The sequence below is a fragment of the Dama dama genome, chromosome 9 (genome assembly GCF_033118175.1).
Source record: "Dama dama isolate Ldn47 chromosome 9, ASM3311817v1, whole genome shotgun sequence".
NCBI lineage: Eukaryota > Metazoa > Chordata > Mammalia > Artiodactyla > Cervidae > Dama > Dama dama.
This window is the reverse complement of record NC_083689.1, coordinates 94,409,731-94,430,436: the sequence shown is the minus strand read 5'-3', so window position 1 is coordinate 94,430,436 and position 20,706 is coordinate 94,409,731. Positions and strand designations below refer to the sequence as shown.

Below are 20,706 nucleotides of genomic sequence, written 5' to 3'. Positions count from 1 at the left end.
TTAATAATTTCTTATTTTCTTATGAGTCAGTTTTTTTCTTCATTAGCACAAAGCAAATATAAGAAGGTTGTGGTAGGTAAATAACTCTGCCTAATATCATTAATTGCTAGCAGCTCAATTATGCTGTGATGTACCTATAATTGTCAATAAGTTTCAAAAATCCTTATCTTGGAGTCTATTATATATACAATTCATTTAAATTACATTAGTTATACAAATTTTTTAATGAAGCAGAGATTATACTTTCATTTTTCACAACTAGAGATAATGATCAAAGTATTTATGTGCACATTATATATTTTGTTCTGTTGACATTCATAATTCACTTACTCAGTACAATATTAGCACATTACATGGGGGGGGGGAGACAAATCTAATTTTTTATGTTTGGATTTTTTTGAATATCTATATATGAATTTTAGAAAGTTCTTTTTTTAAATATCTAGCCCAATTCCAGTAACATTTTTCAGGGGATAAAGTATTCAAACTATTTTTTTTTTTTTTCAAACTATTTTTAAGTGATGGGACCAGATGCCATGATCTTAGTTTTCTGAATGTTGAGCTTTAAGCCAACTTTTTCACTCTCCTCTTTCACTTTCATCAAGAGGCTCTTTAGTTCCTCTTCACTTTCTGCCATAAGGGTGGTGTCGTCTGCATATCTGAGGTTATTGATGTTTATCCCAGCAATCTTGATTCTAGCTTGTGCTTCTTCCAGCCCAGCATTTCTCATGATGTGCTCTGTGTATAAGTTAAATAAGCAGGGTGACAATATACAGCTTTGACGTACTCCTTTTCCTATTTGAAACCAGTCTGTTGTTCCATGTCCAGTTCTAACTGTTGCTTCCTGACCTGCATGTAGGTTTCTCAAGAGGCAGGTCAGATGGTCTGGTAGTTCCATCTCTTTCAGAATTTTCCACAGTTTGTTGTGATCCACACAGTCAAAGACTTTGGCATAGTCAATAAAGCAGAAATAGATGTTTTTCTGGAACTCTCTTGACCAACCTGGATAGTATATTTAAAAGCAGAGACATTACTTTGCCAACAAAAGTCTGTCTAGTCAAGGCTATGGTTTTTCCATTAGTCATGTATGGATGTGAGAGTTGGATTGGTGAAGAAAGCTGAGCGCCGAAGAATTGATGGTTCTGAACTGTGGTGTTGGAGAAGACTCTTGAGCGTCCCTTGGACTGCAAGAAGATCCAACCAGTCCATCCTAAAGGAGATCAGTCCTGGGTGTTCATTGGAAAGACTGATGTTGAAGCTGAAACTGCAATACTTTGGCCATCTCATATGAAGAGTTGATTCATTGAAAGTTAATGATGCCCAAGTTCACGTATATAAAATGGGTATTGACAGTTTTTAATCTTCAAAATTGCATGAAAGCAGTATATGGTATACTTATACCTTAAAGGATACTCAAAGTATACTTTAGCACCTTATATGCTAAATTTTAAATCTCAAAGTAGTGAGCTCAGGAGTACTGCCCCTTGTTGTATGACTCTGAATAGTGTGGTGGTGAAAAATCTCTTATCTTTCAGGCTGCTATTAAAATCTATATGATCCATGACGTCACTCTGACCATGTGGGAACAGACAGAGAAACTAAGATGGTATGGGGTCCAGGCAAGGTTGGGGCTAGGAGATGAGGAGAGTTCCAGACAGAGGATGAAGAAGCAATGTAAAGTAAACCCAAGTACATATACATATCACATCCTAGGACTGGCCAGGCATAGTGAACCCAACACTCCAACAAGGAAACCTGCGTGCAAGCAGGTTCCTATGGAAAATGCAATGCCTCTGCTTTTTTTTCACTACTCAAACAAGATCAGAACAATCTCACCCCAAATTTTTATCCTTTCCTCTTGTATGACAGGCTGTTTGTTATCCGGGAATTCTGACGAGAATAGAATAGAGGGCTTCTGGAAGACATTCAGTGAACAGCTTCTTGTCTGTTATTAGAATCCTATCCGTTTAAAACCCTTCTAGCAGAGGGTCTTTTAGGATGTATTAACATTGGTTTTAGAATCCTTCTGTGACAGCACATCATGGTTGATGATACAGGAGTGAGGAAAAGAGAAAGGAAATATACACAGATGAGTCCTTGTTGTATGCTGGGTTAAGTACGCCGTGGCCAAACCTGAACAGTGGCATATATAAGAGAGAAATGATTGACTGCACTTGGGTTACTGTGATATGTACTTTGCAGGATTACATACATATATAGTTCCATATTCTAACATTTTCCTCTGTATCTCACAATCACCCAGAATTAGAAAGTCTTTAGTCTTTTTTTTTTTTTTTAAGCAAATGCTCTATGGAACCTTGCTAACAATTTGGTGCTTTACTTGGGTAATTTAAATTGATTATTTCAAATCTGATCTTACTTCTAGGAAAAGATAGACCTGCCTTTAAGGTATATCCAGTGCCGTGTGGTCTTCTTCTTGTGGCTAATGTCTTCCTGGTGAACTTCTCTGCAATTTAAAGCCACTGATATGTTGATCAGTGAAGGAAAAAACACTATGAAAAATATTGTCTTTATTAATTGCAAATCTAATTCTAGATTGTATTTATATGCACGCATATCCTGGGAAGCCTTACAGTTTTTAAATCTAGAAATATAGAAAACTCACTTAGAACTATACTTAGAAACTTTCCCCTGGAGTGGCGCTGATTGGACTCTACTTCGCTCCTCTGCCGACGCAGTGCTTGTGAACTGTAAGGGACAGTGAGTAAAAGAATAAAGAAGGAGAAGCACTCAATAAACCAGTGAGTACACATGCTCAAGCCCTGAATAACTTGAGTGTTGACTGTAGTTTGAAAGTTACAAAAATGCTAAGATGTGATTTTTCTTTTAGGTGGGAAATGAGGAAGGATGAAAAACTAGAAGAGGAAGAAAAAGCAATGCTGGAACATCTAAAACTTATGTGCACCATCCAGGACTCTTCTGCCTCAGATAAGACAGAGGAACAGTAATCTGCAGAAAACAGCAACAGCTTTATTTTAGGAAATGATCACATGTAATGGAGTAGGCTTTCTACTCTGGTCAGAATGAACCTCTGAAGTGCTGTGAAGCATGAAAACCATGAGTAATCGCTGAGCTGAAAAGGAATACAGCACATAAAGAATAAAATGCTATATATTGTTCATTTTAAAAATAATTTCAAATGTTTTTTCTTTCCTCAGCCTTTCTCTTAATATGATATAACTGCTGCCATCTCGTGTTCCCTTTGAATTACTTTTTTTTTCCTTCAGTCTTCAAGTATCTATGACAACAGGCAAAATGTTTGGAAATCTTTTCCCTAAGGATTTTTAAATGCAACATTTGAATGTTAAGTTGGAATCACTTGGCCCCTTGAGGGTCATCTGAAAAGTTCAAATTAATTTTGTAGCCATAACCCAAGTCCAGATCTTGACTGCCTTTAATATCACCACTGTACCAGTCTCTTTTTCCCATCGCTTCTTCCTCATCCAATTTATTTTAATCAGAGCCACAAAAAGCATTCTCTTGAAGTATAACTTTAGTAATATCTATGCCTATGGCGGGCTTCATTGGTGGCTCAGTGGTACAGAATCCATCTGCCAATGTAGGAGTTGCTGGTTAGATCCCTGGGTCGGGAAGATCCCCTGGAGAAGGAAATGGCAACCCACTCCAGTATTCTTGCCTGGAAAACCCCGTAGACAGAGGAGCCTGGCAGGCTACTGTTGATGGGTTCGCAGAGTCAGACACAGCTTAGTGACTAAATAGCAACAATCTACGTGTCTATAGTGATTTTTCAAGCATCACATTCAAACTTCTAATCATATGCTTTCAGAACCTGTACCCAGAGGCGCCAAGTTCAAGGAACTGCCTGCCATCTGAGCCACACACCTGTCATATTTCCCAACAAGAAATCTTCTTTCTCCCAAAGTCATGTTCAAAACTCACTCTAGCAGTTCATTATCTGTAATTTCAGAGTTTCTGTTACTTCTCTTATTTCCATTACATTGATGCACACATGCACAGACACACAAAGAAATGGAATATGTTCTAGTGCCTTCTATGCCAAGTAAAGTTGTATTTACTATATCCTTCCGATCAGTCCCTGATATTAGTTTAAAAAGCCATCGAAGGCTTTACGATGTAATTTGAAGACTCCCTTTGGAACAGTAGTCACCCCGAATGTCTGCTATAGAGTTATTCATCTAGTGGACAGTTAATAAACACAATTGCTTAAATGACTGTCATTGTGGAAAAACAGCAAAGACAATTAGACTGTTGAGCAATCTATAGGACATCTGGGAGAAGCCCTATATCACGAATTATTTTAGACCATATGACATTGAACATCATAGTTTCCGAGGTTCTCAGGTTCTTCAGGCCCTCACATTCTGTGATTTTTATAAGCTGTGTATAGGCTACCTAATTTCCAAAGGAAAGTACTTGAGCATTTTGCAAAGACTGAAGCTTGGCAGAGGCCACCTTAGAAAATCTCTTGCATTGTTTCCTTACATAAAAACACATGAATGGCCATGTAGTCAGCTGCTTGCCAAATAACACATTTTTTTTTTCAAAGAATTTTACTTTGGTTGGCCAGTATAATCATAAACCAAGTGTTTTAAGACATGGTTGAAGTAATTTCTTAAAATTCTGTTGAAGACCATTTACAAACTGGTAAGAAACTTTTGTGAGAATTAGACTTTCTGTATAGTCTTACCTATTAACAGTTACTATAACAACCAACATAAGGCAACAGTTGACTTTTATTCCTTCAGCTTATGGATGTACTAATGCTGCATAACTATGTTTTATTAGAATAGACACTAAGGGCTTCCCTGGTGGCTCAGTGGGAAAGAGTCTGCCTGTCAATGCTAGAATAGACACTAAAATAGTTAAAAAGACTGATCCAAAAACTAAGTAAAATCATCTTATAAAGTTATAGGATTTCACATTTGGGTTCTTTTGCCTAATGTATCTAAAGATCATCTGTTAACACTATTTTTAATTGAATCTGTGCATTTCTGTATTAATCCTGGAAAGTGATTTAGTTTGTATTAAAAAAAATTCTATATGGCTCCCTTTCAAAAGGAAAGATGTATAATATGGAGAGAATGAGATGAGGTTAAAGGAGACAAGAGTTTTCACTTGATTTCTGGTCTACATGGCTCTATTAAATTACTGTAGTTATAAGTGCAATAAATTTATTTTTTCTTAAATTTTTAATTGGAGGATAATTACTTTACAATACTGTACCAGTTTCTGTCATACAGTGTGAGTCAGCCATAAATATACATATGTCCCCTCCCTCTTGAACCTCCCTCCCACCCCTTTAGGTTGTCACTGAGCACTGGTTTAAGCTCCCTGTGTTATAAAGCACCTTCCCACTAGCTCTGTATTTTACATATGGTCATGTATACATTTCATTGCTACTCTCTCAGTTCTTCCCACCTTCTCCTTCCCCTGCTATGTCCACAAGACTGTTCTGTATGTTTGTCTGCATTTCTATCCCTGCCCTGCAAATAGGCCCATCAGTACTATTTTTCTAGATTCCATATATATATATATGTTAATATATGATACTTGTTTTCTCTTTCTGACTTACATCACTCTGTATAACAGGCTCTAGAACTAGAACTGACTCAAATGAGTTCTTTTAATGGCTGAGTAATATTCCACTGTATATATGTACCACCATTTCTTTATCCATTCATCTGTCAATGGACATGTAGGCTGCTTCCATGTCCTAGCTGTGAACAATAAAATTTATAATTGGGAATTTAACTGACAAGTCATTGATTTGTCAGATCATTGACTTTACCTTTGATGTTTCTTAAATTATGATAAAAAGTGGTACTCCAAAACAGTTATTCTTTCTCACATTCATTTTAGTATATGGAAACAATGGGAATGAAGTTATATTTAATAACTGTATATGCTTATTACAATGATATTATCTTCCTATAAAATATTCCTTCTGTGTTTTGTTTAACTGTATTTTTATGTAATTATAAAGAGTTATCTATTATTGGCCTAGCAATGTTAAAACAATATGAAATAATTTTTAATAAAATGCAGTTTACCCTTGAACAACACAGGTCTGAACTGTATAGATTCACTTACATGCAGATGTTTTACTAAATGCATACCACACTGCTACATAACATACAGTTGGCTGATCTGTAGATTCAGAACTGTGGCTATGAAGAGTCAGTTGGAACATTACACAGTCAGGATAGGCACCCCTAACCCCTGTGTTCAAGAGTCAACTGTATAGATGATAATGTATATTTCAGATATTTTAGATTGTCATCTCTATGAAAAAAATGTTATCAGACTACCAACCAAGAAATGGGAAACATAAGTCCCTGTTTTGTCTACTAATATCTGTTTACTCTAAATATCCTATTACCCCAGTTCACAGATTCTTGAGCCAAAGGGAGCTTCAGGTAGTTTATGTCAGAAATGTCTTATAAAAATGTTTTTTTTTTAATGATTTTCATGATTCTTGAAGTATTGCATAATTTAAAAAAACACTGTGCTAGGTGAAATAAGATAGTCAGAAAAAGACAAATGCCGTGTGATTCTACTTATATGAAGCATCTAAGCGTAGTCAAATTCATAGAAAGAAAATAGAATGATGGCTACTTGGGGTTACGGGGAGGGGAAAAGAGGCGTTCTTTAAGAGGTATAGAGTTTCAGTTTTACAAGATGAAAAAAGTTCTGAACATATGTTTCACAACAACATGACTGTATTTAATACCGCTGAACCATACACTTAAAAATGGTTATGATGGTAGACTTTATTTTATACTATACACACACACACACACACACACACACACACGGCTGTAAGTGGAATCTCTACTAATAAACTTTCTTAACATGATGACTGAAAGCTTTTAAATTTTATTGGGGAACTATGAGACCTGTATATTCGGTATCAAAGATTACTCCACACAATAAAAACTACCTGCTTTGCCTTTGAGAAATGTTTACAACAGCATCATCAGTAGAGCAGGAAACACTTGTTTCTCCAGAATTTAAAGAATCCAAAGCCCTGTAAATCCCTTTTCCCCTCAAAATATCATAATAACTACTTATAAGAATAAAGACTTGTATTAGTAATTACTATAGAATGAACAATAATATCATAACTTGGCAGCTTGAAACAACACACATTTATCATCCATAGCCTCTGTGTCAAGTGTCTGGGCATGGTTTAGCTGGGTTCTCCGCTCAGGACCTCACAAGGCTGCAATGCAGGTGTCAGCCAGGGCTTGGACTCATCTGAGGTTCAACTGGGTAATAGGCCGCTTCTAAGTCACATTGTTGTTAACGACATTCATTACCTTGCAGGCTCCCAACTCAGGGCTTCAGTTTCTTGCCATTTGAGTCTAGCCAAAATGGCCTCTTGTTTGCTCAGTAAGAAACAGAGAGTCTTGCAAGGTGAATGTTAACAACTGTGTGTTACAAAATCACATGTATTTAATCATGCACATTACATCCCCTTTATCAAATTCTAGTAGTTAAGAGCAAGTCACTCATCCCACTCAAACTCAGGAAGAGGGGATTCTTTTGTAGCTTTGTAATGGAATTTCCATTTGGTTCCTTATTGTAAATTTTAAGTGTTTGTTGAGAATTCCTGCATGTTCGTTCAATGTGAGTATATTTGAAGTCATTAAACTTAGTTATAATAGCTCTTTAAGTCTTGTCTAATGATTCAAACAATGAATTAGCTTGGGATCAGTCCCTATCTCTTAAGGGACTTGTCTTTTCTTTTAAGAATAGGTAACTCTGTTTGAGGGAAGACTTCAAGACCACCTTTATATTCAGAGATTAATTAGGAGAACTCACACAGCTCATCACATAACTGTACTCACAGCTCAGATTATAGTTATGTACTCTGTGTGTGTGCATGTGTGTGTGTGTGTGTGTGTGTGTGTGTGTATGTGTAAGGAAATCTCATTATAAGAATGTGGGAATATATCTTAAAGCCTACGGACCATATTCAATATACCAAGTCCCAGTGAATATTGGGAAGTAGATACATTTCTGAGGATATTTGGGAATAATCATGTTGGCCACAAGAGACATAAGTGTATAAAGGATTAGAATAAGAAGAGAACAGACTAAAATTTGTGCTTAAAGAAGTAACTGTGGAGAACTAAGAATAAGAGAGTTCAGACTTGAGATGTAAACTGGTAGAGAAAGTTCATTAAAAGTGCCAAAAAGAGACTGAAGAATTACTCAGTCCTATTAAATAATATTCCAATGAAGAGGTACCCTTTTCAACTTGAAAACATGATTTTAACATGATGATTTGACAAGTTTTAAAATTCATAGTTTCTTTTATTTATATACATACCTATATATGTGTGTGTATGTGTGTGTTAACATATGACTTCTACACTGAATATGTAGCACTTGGGGTTGGCAGAAATAAGCAGAAATTTCAAACCTGTTTTGTCAAATCTTTTTTCTTACCCATAGATTATATACTAGTCTTGCATTATGGCTTTTCTGTTTACATTAGGATATTTTGGAATGTTCTCAATTTTAGATATTTAAAAGTCCAATATGATCTAAACTACTTTAAATGTTTTCTATTCATTGCTTCTATTCATTGTTTTCTGTTCATTTCTTCTTCTTTTTTAGGGTCTTCACACTTTTTCTGCCTCCTCTGGTGTTCTCTAATTGAACATTTATAAAATTCCAGTTTCCATCCTGTCTTAATGTATCAATTCAAACTTTTCTGTTTTTGGATGATCTAAAATGGCTGCTCTAGGATTTGCAATACACATTTATAATTTACCTAAGTCCACATTCCAATAACACAATAATGCTTCGTGGGTTCTCCCTCCAGTCCTTGGTAGCACTGCCATCGCATAAGCTATAATCACAGACTACAATGTTCACATTACCTTGAACAGTGCTCTGTTACATCAACTAAGCAAAGTTAAAAAACAAGATTTTATTATAATTTGTTCCTTCTCATAAACTCTTTAGGTGGATCCAAATTTCTGATCTGTAGCATTTCTCTTTGAAGAACTTCTTTTAACATTTCTTCCAGGGCAAATTTACTGGTGACAATGTCCCTCCATTTTTGTCTGAGAAAGTCTTTATTTTTCCTCTATTTCTAGGGATAATTTCACTGTCATCAAATTCTAGATTGGTGCTTTATTCTTTCAAGTCTACATATATCATTCCATTCTCTATTTGCATAGATTCTGGAAAAGACGTTTGAAAACTCACTTTTTTTTTTTTTTTCTGTAGGCAGCATTATTTTCTTCCCTGACTTCTTTCAAAATTTTCTCATAGTCTTTGATTTTCTAATGTTTTATTATATATGCCCAAGTGTAATTTTTTAGTATTTATCTAGTTTAGACTCCTCTAAGTTCTTGGATCTGTGGGTTTTAGTCTGTCAATAATTTTGAAAAATTGTGTCATTACTTCAAATAGTTCCTTTTTATTCCTTTCTCCCTTCTTTTTCTAGCATTCCCATTAGGCACACACTAAACTTTTTGTAATTTTCCCACTTTCTTGGGTATTCTGTTTCAGCTTTTTGATTCTTTTTTCTTTTTGTTTTTCAGTTTTGGAAGTTTCTTTTGACATATCCTCAACCTAGATTCCTTCCTTGTTTGTGTTCAGTCTACGTATGAGTCAGACTACCAGAAGTATTTTTCATTTCATTTCGTATGTTTTAGATTTCTAGCATTTCCTTTTGAATCTTTCTTAACATTTTCATCTCTCTGCTTACTGTTCCCTTCTTTTTCTATGTGAAGTCCACTTTCCTTCCACTTCAAAGGTTAGAGTGGTCTGGAGTTGAGTATTTTCATTCCACTAGGCTGGTAAGCACCTAGTTGGTTAGGATCTGGTAAAACAGTTTCCCTTAAAGGCAGGCTTTGTCAAGGAAAATAGAGAGCTCTGGGCATATTTAAAAATGGTCACTTTTCCTCTCCCACTGTCAGAAGAGAATTTTTGCCTGATTTTCAACGTGGCTCCTGGAGGTAACAGTCACAAAAGTGTTCTAGCTTCCTTCCCACAACCAATGAAACCACTTGGGAGTTTTAATTCTCAAACCTCTCCATGAGTTTTAATGCCTAGAGTAGTCCACAGTGTTGTTGCTTAGTCACTAAGTTGTGTCCTACTCTTTCGACCCCATGGACTGAAGCATGCCAGGCTCCCCTGCCCCTCACTATCCCCTGAAAGAAAGAAAAAGAAAGTGAAGTTGCTCAGTCGTGTCCAACTCTTTACAACTGCATGAACTGTAGCCTACCCGGCTTCTCCATCCATGGGATTTTCCAGGCAAGAGTATCGGAGTGGGTTGCCATTTCCTTCTTCAGGGGATCTTCCCGACCCAGGGAACGAACCCAGGTCTCCTGCATTGCAGGGAGACGCTTTACCCTCTGAACCACCAGGGAAGATTTCCACTATTCCCTGGGGTTAGCTCAAATTCATGTCCATTGAGATGGGATGCAATCTAACCTTCTCATCTGCTGCCATCCCCTTCTCCTTTTGCCTTCAATCTTTCCCAGCATCAGGATGTTTTTTACAATGGGTCAGCTCTCCTATCAGGTGGCCAAAGTATTGGTGTGTCAGTCATTACAATGAATATTCAGGGTTAATTTCCTTTAGGATTGACTGCTTTGATCTCCTTGCTGTCCAAGGGACTCTCAAGAGTCTTCTTCTTCTCCAGCACCACCATTCGAAAGCGTCAGCTTTTCAGTTCTCAGCCTTCTTTTATGGTCCAACTCTCACATCCGTACATGACTATTAGAAAAACCATAGCTTTGACTATATGGACCTTTGTTGGCATAGTGATGTCTCTGCTTTTTACTATGCTGTCCAGCTTTCCTTCCAAGAAGCAAATGTCTTTTAATTTCATGGCTGCAGTTACTATCATGGTGATTTTGGAACCCCCCAAAATAAAATCTGTCCCTGCTTCCACTTTGTCCCCTTCCATTTGCCATGAAGTGATGGGTCCAGATGCCATGATCTTAGTTTTTTGAATGTTGATTTTTCCATGTCTGGCTCTAACTGTTGCTTCTTGTACTGCATACAGGTTTCTCAGGAGACAGATAAGGTGGTCTGGTAGTAACATCTCTTTAAGAAACGTTCACAGTTTGTTGTAATCCACAAGGTCACAGGCTTTAGTGTAGTTAATGAAGCAGATGTTTTTTCTGGAATCCCCTTGCTTTCTCCATGATCCAACAAATGTTGGCAATTTGATCTCCGGTTCCTCTATCTTTTCTAAACCAGCTTATATATCTGGAAATTCTCAGTTCACATACTGCTGAAGGCTAGCTTGAATGATTTTGAGCATAACTTTACGAGTATGTGAAATGAGTGCATTTGTACGGTAGTTTGAACATTCTTTGGCATTGCCCTACTTTGAGATTAGAATGAAAACTGACCTTTTCCACAGCTGAGATTTCCAAATGTGCTGACATATTGAGTGCAGCACTTTAAAAGCATATTCTTTTAGGATTTTAAATAGCTCACCTGGACAGTGAGCTTCTGCCAACTCATCTGTTACTGTTTAAAGTGTTCTACCCATACTGGCTTCTGCTTCCTGTTCAGTCGGCCAGTCATGTCCAACTCTTTGCGACCCCCATGGACTACAACACTACAGGTCTTCCTGTCCATCACCACTACTTGGAGTTTACACAAATTCATGTCCATTGAGTTGGTGATGCCATCTCATCCTCTGACGTCCCCTTTTCCTCCTGTCTTCAATCCTTCCCAGCATCAGGGTCTTTTCAAATGGCTCAGCTCTTCGCATCAGGTGGCCAAAATATTGACTTCAGTTTCAGCATCAGTCCTTCCAGTGAGTATTCAGGACTGATTTCCTTTAGGATTCACTGGCTGGATCTCCTTGCAGTCCAAGGGACTCTCAAGAGTCTTATCCAACACCACAGTTCAAAAGCATCAATTCTTTGGTGCTCACCTTTCTTTATAGTCCAACTCTCCCATCCATACATGACTATTGGAAAAACCATAGCTTTGACTAGATGGACCTTTGTTGGCAAAGTAATGTCTGTGCTTTTTAATATGCTGTCTAGGTTGATCATAACTTTTCTTCCAAGAAGCAAGTCCCTTTTAATTTCATGGCTGCAGTCACCATCTGCAGTGATTTTGGAACCCAGAAAATTAAAATCTGACACTGTTTCCACTGTTTCCCCATCTATTTGCCATGGGGTGATGGGACAAGATGCCATGATCTTAGTTTTCTGAATGTCGACTTTTAAGCTAACTTTTTCACTCTCCTCTTTCACTTTCATCAAGAGCCTCTTTAGTTCTTCTTTGCTTTCTGCCATAAGGGTGGTGTCATCTGCGTATCTGAGGTTATTGATATTTCTCCCGGCAATCTTGATTCCAGCTTGTGCTTCCTCCAGCCCAGCATTTCTCATAATGTACTCTGCATATAAGTTAATTAAGCAGAGTGACTATACACAGCCTTGGTGTACTCCTTTCCCTATTTAGAACCAGTCTGTTGTTCCATGTCCAGTTCTAACTGTTGCTTCCTGACCCGCATACAGGTTCCTCAAGAGGCAGGTCAGGTGGTCTGGTACTCCCATCTCTTGAAGAAGGCTTTGGCGTAGTCAATAAAGCAGAAATAAATGTTTTTTTGGAATTCTCTTGCTTTTTTGATGATCCAGTGGATGTTGGCAATTTGATCTTTGGTTCTTCTGCCTTTTCTAAAACCAGCTTGAACATCTGAAAGTTCACGGTTCACATATTGCTGAAGCCTGGCTTGGAGAATTTTGAGCATTATTTTACTAGCGTGTGAGATGAGTGCAATTGTGCGGTAGTTTGAGCATTCTTTGGGATTGCCTTTCTTTGGGATTGGAATGAAAACTGACCTTTTCCAGTCCTGTGGCCACTGCTGAGTTTTCCAAACTTGTTGGCATATTGAGTGCAACACTTTCACAGCATCATCTTTTAGGATTTGAAATAACTCAACTGGAATTCCGTCACCTCCACTAGCTTTGTTGTACTGATGCTTGCCAAGGCCCACTTGACTTCCCACTCCAGGATGTCTGGCTCTAGGTGGGTGATCACACCATTGTGGTTATCTGGGTCATGAAGATCTTTTTTGTATAGTTCTGTGTATTCTTGCCACCTCTTCTTAATATCTTCTGCTTTTGTTAGGTTAATACCATTTCTGTCCTTTATCGTGCTCATCTCTGCATGAAATGTTCACTTGGTATCTCTAATTTTCTTGAAGAGATCTCTAGTCATTTCCATTCTCTTGTTTTCCTCCTATTTCTTTGCATTGATCAGTGAGGAAGGCTTTCTTATCTCTCCTTGCTCTTCCTTGGAACTCTGCATTCAAATGGGGATATCTTTCCTTTTCTCCTTTGCCTTTCACTTCTCTTTTCCCAGCTATTTGTAAGGCCTCCTCAGACAGCCATTTTGCCCTTTTGCACTTGTTTTCCTTGGGGATGGTCTTGTTCCCTGCCTCCTTTACAGTGTCATGAACCTCCATCCATAGTCCTTCAGGCATTCTGTCTATCAGATCTAATCCCTTGAATCTGTTTGTCACTTCCACTGTATAATCATAAGGGATTTGATTTAGGTCACATCTGAATGGCCTAGTGGTTTTCCTTACTTTCTTCAATTTAAGTCTGAATTTTGCAATAAGGAGTTCATGATCTGAGCCACAGTCAGCTCCTGGTCTTGTTTTTGCTGACTATATAGAGCTTCTCCATCTTTGGCTATACAGAATGATCTGTATGATCAATCTGATTTCAGTATTGACCATCTGGTTATGTCCATGTGTAGAGTCTTCTCTTGTGTTGTTGGAAAAGGGTGTTGGCTATGACCAGTGTGTTCTCTTGGGAAATCTGTTAGCCTTTTCCCTCCTTCATTCTGTACTCCAAGGCCAAATTTGCCTGTTACTCCAGGTGTTTCTTGACTTCCTACTTTTGCATTCCAGTCCCTTATAATAAAAAGGACATCTTTTTGGGCATCAGTTCTAGAAAGTCTTGTAGGTCCTCATAGAACCGTTCAGCTTCTTCATCATTACTCCTCAGGGCATAGACTTGGATTACTGTGATACTGAATCGTTTGCCTTAGAAATGAACAGAGATCATTCTGTCATTTTTGAGATTGCATCCAAGTACTGCATTTCTCACTCTTGTTGACTGTGATGGCTACTCCATTTCTTCTAAGGGATTCCTGCCCCCAGTAGTAGATATAATGGTCATCTGAGTTAAATTCACCCATTCCAGTCCATTTTAGTTTGCTGATTCCTAAAATGTCGGCATTCACTCTTGCCATCTCCTGTTTGACCACTTCCAAATTGTCTTGATTCATGGACCTAACATTCCAGGTTCCTATGCAATATTGCTTTTTATAGCATTGGACTTTGATTCTATCACCAGTCGCATCCACAACTGGGTATTGTTTTTGCTTTGGCTCCATCCCTTCATTCTTTCTGGTGTTATTTCTCCACTGATCTCCAATAGCATATTGATCACCTACCAACCTGGGGAGTTCATCTTTCAGTGTCCTATCTATCTTTTTACCTTTTCATACTGTTCATGGGGTTCTCAAGGCAAGACTACTGAAGTGGTTTGCCATTCCCTTCTCCAGTGGGCCACATTTTGTCAGAACTCTCCACTATGACCTGTCCACCTTGGGTGGCCCTACACAGCATGTCTCATAGTTTCATTGAGTTAGACAAGGCTGTAGTCCATGTGATCAGACTGGTTAGTTTTCTATGATTGTGGTTTCCAGTCTGTCTGCCCTCTGATGAAGAAGGATAAGAAGTTTATAGAAGCTTCCTGGTGGGAGAGACTGACTGAGGGGTGAATTGGATCTCATTCTGGTAGGCGGGGCCATGTTCAGTAAATCTTTAATCCTATTTTGCTGGGGGGGGGGGGCTGTGTTCCCTCCCTGTTATTTACCTGAGGCCAAACTATGGTGGAGGTAATGAATACAATGGCGACCTCCTTCAAAAGGTCCCATGCCTGCACTGCTACACTCAGCGCCCCCAACCCTGCAATAGACCACTGCTGACCCGTGCCTCCGCTTGAGACTCCTGGACACTCCCGGGCAAGTCTGGGTCAGTCTCTTGTGGGGTCCCTGCTCCCTTCTCCTGGGTCCTGGTGCACAAGGTTCTGTGTGTGCCCTCCAAAATTCTATTTCCCAGTCCTCTATAAGTTCTAGCAGCTCTATGGTGGGTTAATGGCAACCTCCTCCAAGAAGGCTTATGCCACACCCAGGTCCCCTGCCCCTGTGGCAGGCCACTGCTGACCCGTACCTCCTCAGCAGACACTCAGACACAGTTCTGGCTCAGTGTCTGTGGAGTGTCTGGGTCCTGGTGTGCACAAGGTTTGTTGGGGCCCTCTAAGTGTCTCTGGCAGGAATGGGGTTTGATTCCTGTTAAGCTATGCTTTTCTTTAATTCCTTTCCTGTCTTTCTAATTTGAGGCACAGCAGTTTTCTGACTTTGATTCTCTAAAGGATCTAAAAAGAGCTGTTGAATTTAGTTTTTTAGGCTTTTCTTTCTTGTCGTGAGATTAAAAATGCTGATTTTCAAGCTCCAAACTCTTTACATATTGGACTGGAAATCTCTAATTCACTCTAAACTGTGTTCTTTCCCATCATACTCCTGAGTCACAAATATGGCTAGAAGGAAATGAAAATTATTTGTTTTGTCTCAGCTTCTGCACCTTTTACTTTTATATGTTCCACACTTATTCTGTTAATTTGAGGTCCTTCAATGTCACCTCACGAGTGGGAAGAACAGGCTATCATAAACTGTGACCATGCTTCCCTCAGTAAAAATGTCCAGGTGCTGGTGTTTTGTGTCATATAGTACTTTTGTACATTTTTGTTCTGGAGGTTCACCCAACTCCAGAAATTCCAACATGCCATTCCCTGATACATGGGACAAATGCTCAGCCAACGTCTCTAACTTTCCATGTAGTTCCTCTTCTTGTGTCTTACTTCAAACAACCTTGTTCTACTGACTGGTTTGCTCCTTTCGACTAGAGTTTCTCCTCTCCCTTTCTTCAAAATAATTCTACCCTAGAGTTTATGTCTCTCCAAAAAGATACATGAAATCTTAAGCCCAGTACCTCAGAACATGACCTTATTTGGAAATAAAGGCATCAGATAGGTAATCAGGTTAAAACAAGGTCACTGGGGTGGGCCCTAATTTAACATGACTGATGTCCCTATAATAAGGAAATTTGGACACAGAGACGGCACACAGAGAGAATCCCATGTGAAGCTAAAGATATTGGGGTGATGTAGCTACAAGGCAAGGGGCATCAAAGATTGTCAGCATCCCTGCAGAAGCGAGGGAGAGACAAGGAACAAATTCTTCCTCATAGCCCTTGGAAGGAACCAACACTAGATACACTTTGGTTTGGACTTCTAACCTCCCGAGCTGTGAGGCAATACATTTCCATCGTTTAAGCCACCTGGTTTGAGGCAGTTTCTTATGGCAGCCCTAGCAAAGGAAAACACCTAGCCATGTACCAACATGTCTACTAGTTGCTGGAAAAACTTGACAGTTATTATCTCTGTACTCTGTCACTGAAGAATACCAAGTCTCTTGTTGTCCAACCTAAATCACGGTTAGGATTACCTTTTCCAAAACTCCAAACTACTGGTCAAGTTCCCATGCCTCACTCCAAAACTATTTCTTACCACCTTTTTCTTCAACAGCAGCTTGGGGTGGCCCAGTGTCAGATCATTCAGGATCTTATGGATGTATGAAAACAATTTTGGATTTTATTTTTAGTAGAGAACATCTTAAATGTTTTGAATAGGGAAGGAACAAATTCTAATTTTCTTTTTAAATGGATTTCTGCAGTTGCCGATTGGAGACTAGATTGTATAGAGGTAGGAATAGAAGCAGTTAGAACAGACACTTTGAACACCCATTGAGGACCAGCATAGTAGGTGTAGAGATGGTAAGAACTGGTTAGATTTAGGATACCTTTTGAAGACAGAGCAAACAGATTTTGCTGAAGGACTGACTGGATACGAAACTTGAGAGAAAAAAGAATCAAACTATGACCTGAACAACTGTAAGAATCAACACACCACTTACTGAGACGTAAAGATACACAACAGGAACAGGGAAACAGGTTTTGGAGATAGTTTGAAACACATGTTAAACATCCTAGTGGAAACATTGACAAAATTAGATACTTTACTATAGAAATTAGTATAGAAATCAAATATATGATTAGTATAGAAATCAGACACATTAGTACAGAAATCAAATTCATGGCTGGAAACAGATAATTAGAAGTCATCAGCATAGTGATGCTATATAAACGACGAAGGCGGGAAAGAAGGGATCACCTGGGGAATGAAGGTGGCTCAAGAGGGGAAGAGCGCTGGGGCACATTAACGGTTAGAAATGAGGAAGAATCCAGCAAAGGAAAAATCAAAAGAACTCTGTGAGTTCACAAAATTCAAATGAAAAAGCTGTTTCAAGTTTCAAAAAGCAGGATGTGATTAACTTTGTCAAATGTTGTTAAATGGTTAAGCAAAACTGAGTTGCATTTTGGATTTATCAGGATTGTTGAAATGCCCAGATAGCTACAAACTCCCTTTTCATTCTAACATATAAAATAGCTAAGAGGTCTCACATTCAAGTGTGCATAAGAATTAAGACCTTGAGTCTATGCTTAACGTCAGGTATTCTGCACTTTGTGAACCACTTAGGAGCTTCCCTGGTGGCTCAGATGGTAAAGCGCGTGTCTGCAATGCGGGAGACCCCGGTTCGATCCCTGGGTTGGGAAGATCCCCTGGCGAAAGAAATGGCAGCCCACTCCAGTAGTCTTGCCTAGAAAATCCCATGGACGGAGGAGCCTGGTGGGCTACAGTCCATGGGGTCACTAGGAGTCGGACACGACTGAGTGACTTCACTTTCGGGGATTTTCATGAGTAATTTTTACTATCAGGGATTTTTGCCATAAAGGCCGAGTTTAGATCCAACTCACTGTTAGCAATGGGAACCATAGCTTTATACAGCTCTTTCCAATCTATCCTATTAGCAGCCAGGAGATAGGAAAAAGAGCAGGGTCAGGGAGCCTATGCTTAACTACCTACTTTACATAAGTCATAATTTAGAGGTAAATTTACTCTTCCAGTCTAGACTTTCCCACCTCCTGTCATTCCTGGAGTTGAATGAAGCGGGATAAACCATGTGTGGGAGAGTTGACAACTAGCTGCATGAGCACTCTGGCAATTGTTTTTTTAAATTCCGTTTGGAGAACGAGGCTTCACGGTGTCCCGTCCTCTAAAGTCACCCAGGAAGGAGAGTGTCCCTTACTTCCGCAGAAAAGGGTAAAAGAAAGGAGAAGAAAGCCCACGGGGCAACAACAGGGAAACTCTCTACCTGCCACAGACCTCTCTATCCCAGCCCTCCTACAGCCCGGGGCACCAAGCCGGCGGCCACGCCCCGCCTACTTCCGGCCGGTCGCGGCCGTCGGCGTCGCGTGCGCGATGACGTTGCAGTCTCCCGCGGACCCCGGAAGTGCAACTTGAACTTGATCGGGGCGCGGATTCCCGGGAGGGAAAGTCATAACAACCGCACGGGGGAGTTCGACTGGCGAGCTGGAAGGCCACGCCTCCTCGCGCCAACCCCCACAGCCCTGCAGCTGGGGGCAGAGCTCAGGTAGGATCTGCGTTTGCCGGCCTGTGAGCCCGCGCGGGGCAGGCCCGGGCCCGAGTGAAGAGGAGGAGGCCGGCCCCTCGATTCAGCTCGGGCGGGGGTCGCTGTCGCGGGAGGGGGCCGGAGGGTCCCCGGAGCCAAGCTCGATTCCTGCGCACCCCTATGCCCTCTGCCCGGGACCACGATGCGATGGGCAGCTTAACACCTGCTGTTTCCATTTTCGATGCGGGGCAGAACACGTGTGTTCCCTGGATGAGTCTCCTTCCACTTGGAGACTGTAGCGTAGTGGGCCTTCCTAAGCGTTCTCAGGTTGGGCGGTGGGTTGGGGTGGGGGATGTATTGCAGTTTTCTGGTTAAAGATTTTTCTACGAAAATTATCATTCGCTGCAGACGGAAGACTATAAAGTGCAGTTATAAAATGGTCTCAAAACTTGCAACTTGCATGAGCTCTGGTGGGATATTTCACTGGGATGCATTCGTAATTGAAGACTTTTGACTTTGAAATAAAGTTAGGTATATTTTTGGAGTCAGTCTTCTTCCCTCATCCAGAGATTTAACATATTCGGCTAGAGCTCCGGAGTGTGTATTCGTTATGCCAAGTAATTGATTAGTTTTTGACTATATTGCATTTGTCTATTACCCCAAATCCTCTCAAAAGTTGCAAAGGGAAAAATCCTATGGTTTTTCAGGCTAGCGTGTGCCTTATACCATTTACCAAAATGCGTGAAATATGATCCAGTTCACCGTATCTTTTTGTCTTAAAGCATTGTTAGAGATACATTCTTCGTGCTTATTTTTTATCCCTCATTGTGAAGAACAGATATGCTGTATTCATTTAATGTATTTAGTAAACAAACAACAAAAGGGGATGACAGAGGATGAGATGGTTGGATGGCATCACCAACTCCATGGACTTGAGTTTGAGCAAGCTCAGGGAGTTGGTGATGGACAGGGAAGCCTGGCCTGCTGCAGTCCTTGGGGTCGCAAAGAGTCAGACACGACTGAGCCACTGAACTGAACTGATTTAGAAAGTAAGTCCAGAAGCAGTTTTTTGACATGCCACTATGGGCTTCTGTGTGACTCTAGGTGTTCCTTCAACTTAATGGTGAAGCGTAAACCAGGGATACTCTGGATGGCTTTGAGGCAGTGGCTACTACAATGCTGGTAAATGGTAAAATAGTACCAACGCCAAGAGGACAATATGACCTATGAAACTGTAAACATCCATCCATTCATTCAATTAACAGATATTCATTGGCCACCTTAGTGTGCCAGGTCGGAGAAGGCAATGGCACCCCACTCCAGTACTCTCGCCTGGAAAATCCATGGATGGAGGAGCCTGGTAGGCTGCAGTCCATGGGGTCGCGAAGAGTCGGACATGACTGAGTGCCTTCACTTTCATGTTTCACTTGCATGCATTGGAGAAGGAAATGGCAACCTACTCCAGTGTTCTTGCCTGGAGAGTCCCAGGGACAGGGGAGCCTGGTGGGCTTCCGTCTATGGGGTCACACAGAGTCGGACACGGCTGAAGCGACTTAGCAGCAGCAGCAGCAGCAGTAACAGTGTACCAGGTGGTGTTCTAGGTGCTGGGTTTCCAATAGCACACAAAAGAGGCCGTCTTTGTTTTGAAATTTACATTGTAGTTGATAGAGAAGGACAATTAGCAAGTAAATATATCAAACAGTGATAAGAGCTATGAAGAGAAATAAAGCACAGTGTGGGGAGAGAGAAGGATGGAGCACGCTCTTTTAAATACGGTGGTCAATGTCAGCCTCTTTGATAAGACGACTTTTGAGTAGAGATCTGGATGAAATCAGAGAGTGAGCTCTGGAGGTATGTGATATGTGTTTCAGGCTAGGAAAAGGAATATATTTGGTATATCTTGGTATATCTTGGAATAGCAAGGATCTAGGCATGCAGGCATCAGTGTTTAAAATTCTCAAGAATATTTATTCATTGATTACTGTGACCATGAGGGATCTTTTTGATTGACAGCCTATTTTTCTCAGCTTTCCCCAACAGACCTCTGTGAGGAGAATCTGATGTTTTCAGATACATAGAGATGTTTCCAAGCTCTCGTTAGTACAT

At 40.0% G+C, this 20,706-nt stretch overlaps 2 protein-coding genes across 8 annotated transcripts in view; both read left to right on the top strand.

Moving 5' to 3' along the window:
* The window catches only part of KIAA0825 (KIAA0825 ortholog), a 423,771-nt gene extending 416,140 nt beyond the window's left edge, over positions 1 to 7,631 (top strand). The window contains exon 21 of the mRNA XM_061152014.1: positions 2,852 to 7,631. Coding sequence (XP_061007997.1) covers positions 2,852 to 2,969 — 118 coding nt within the window. The 3' untranslated portion in view covers positions 2,970 to 7,631. The remainder of the gene's footprint in view (positions 1 to 2,851) is intronic.
* A 10,841-nt stretch (positions 7,632 to 18,472) lies between these two features.
* ARB2A (ARB2 cotranscriptional regulator A) overlaps positions 18,473 to 20,706 on the top strand; it is a 391,787-nt gene continuing 389,553 nt past the window's right edge. For all 7 annotated transcript variants that reach the window (XM_061152012.1, XM_061152013.1, XM_061152008.1 and 4 more), the window contains exon 1: positions 18,473 to 18,621. The gene's annotated coding sequence lies outside the window, so the exon portion shown is untranslated. The remainder of the gene's footprint in view (positions 18,622 to 20,706) is intronic.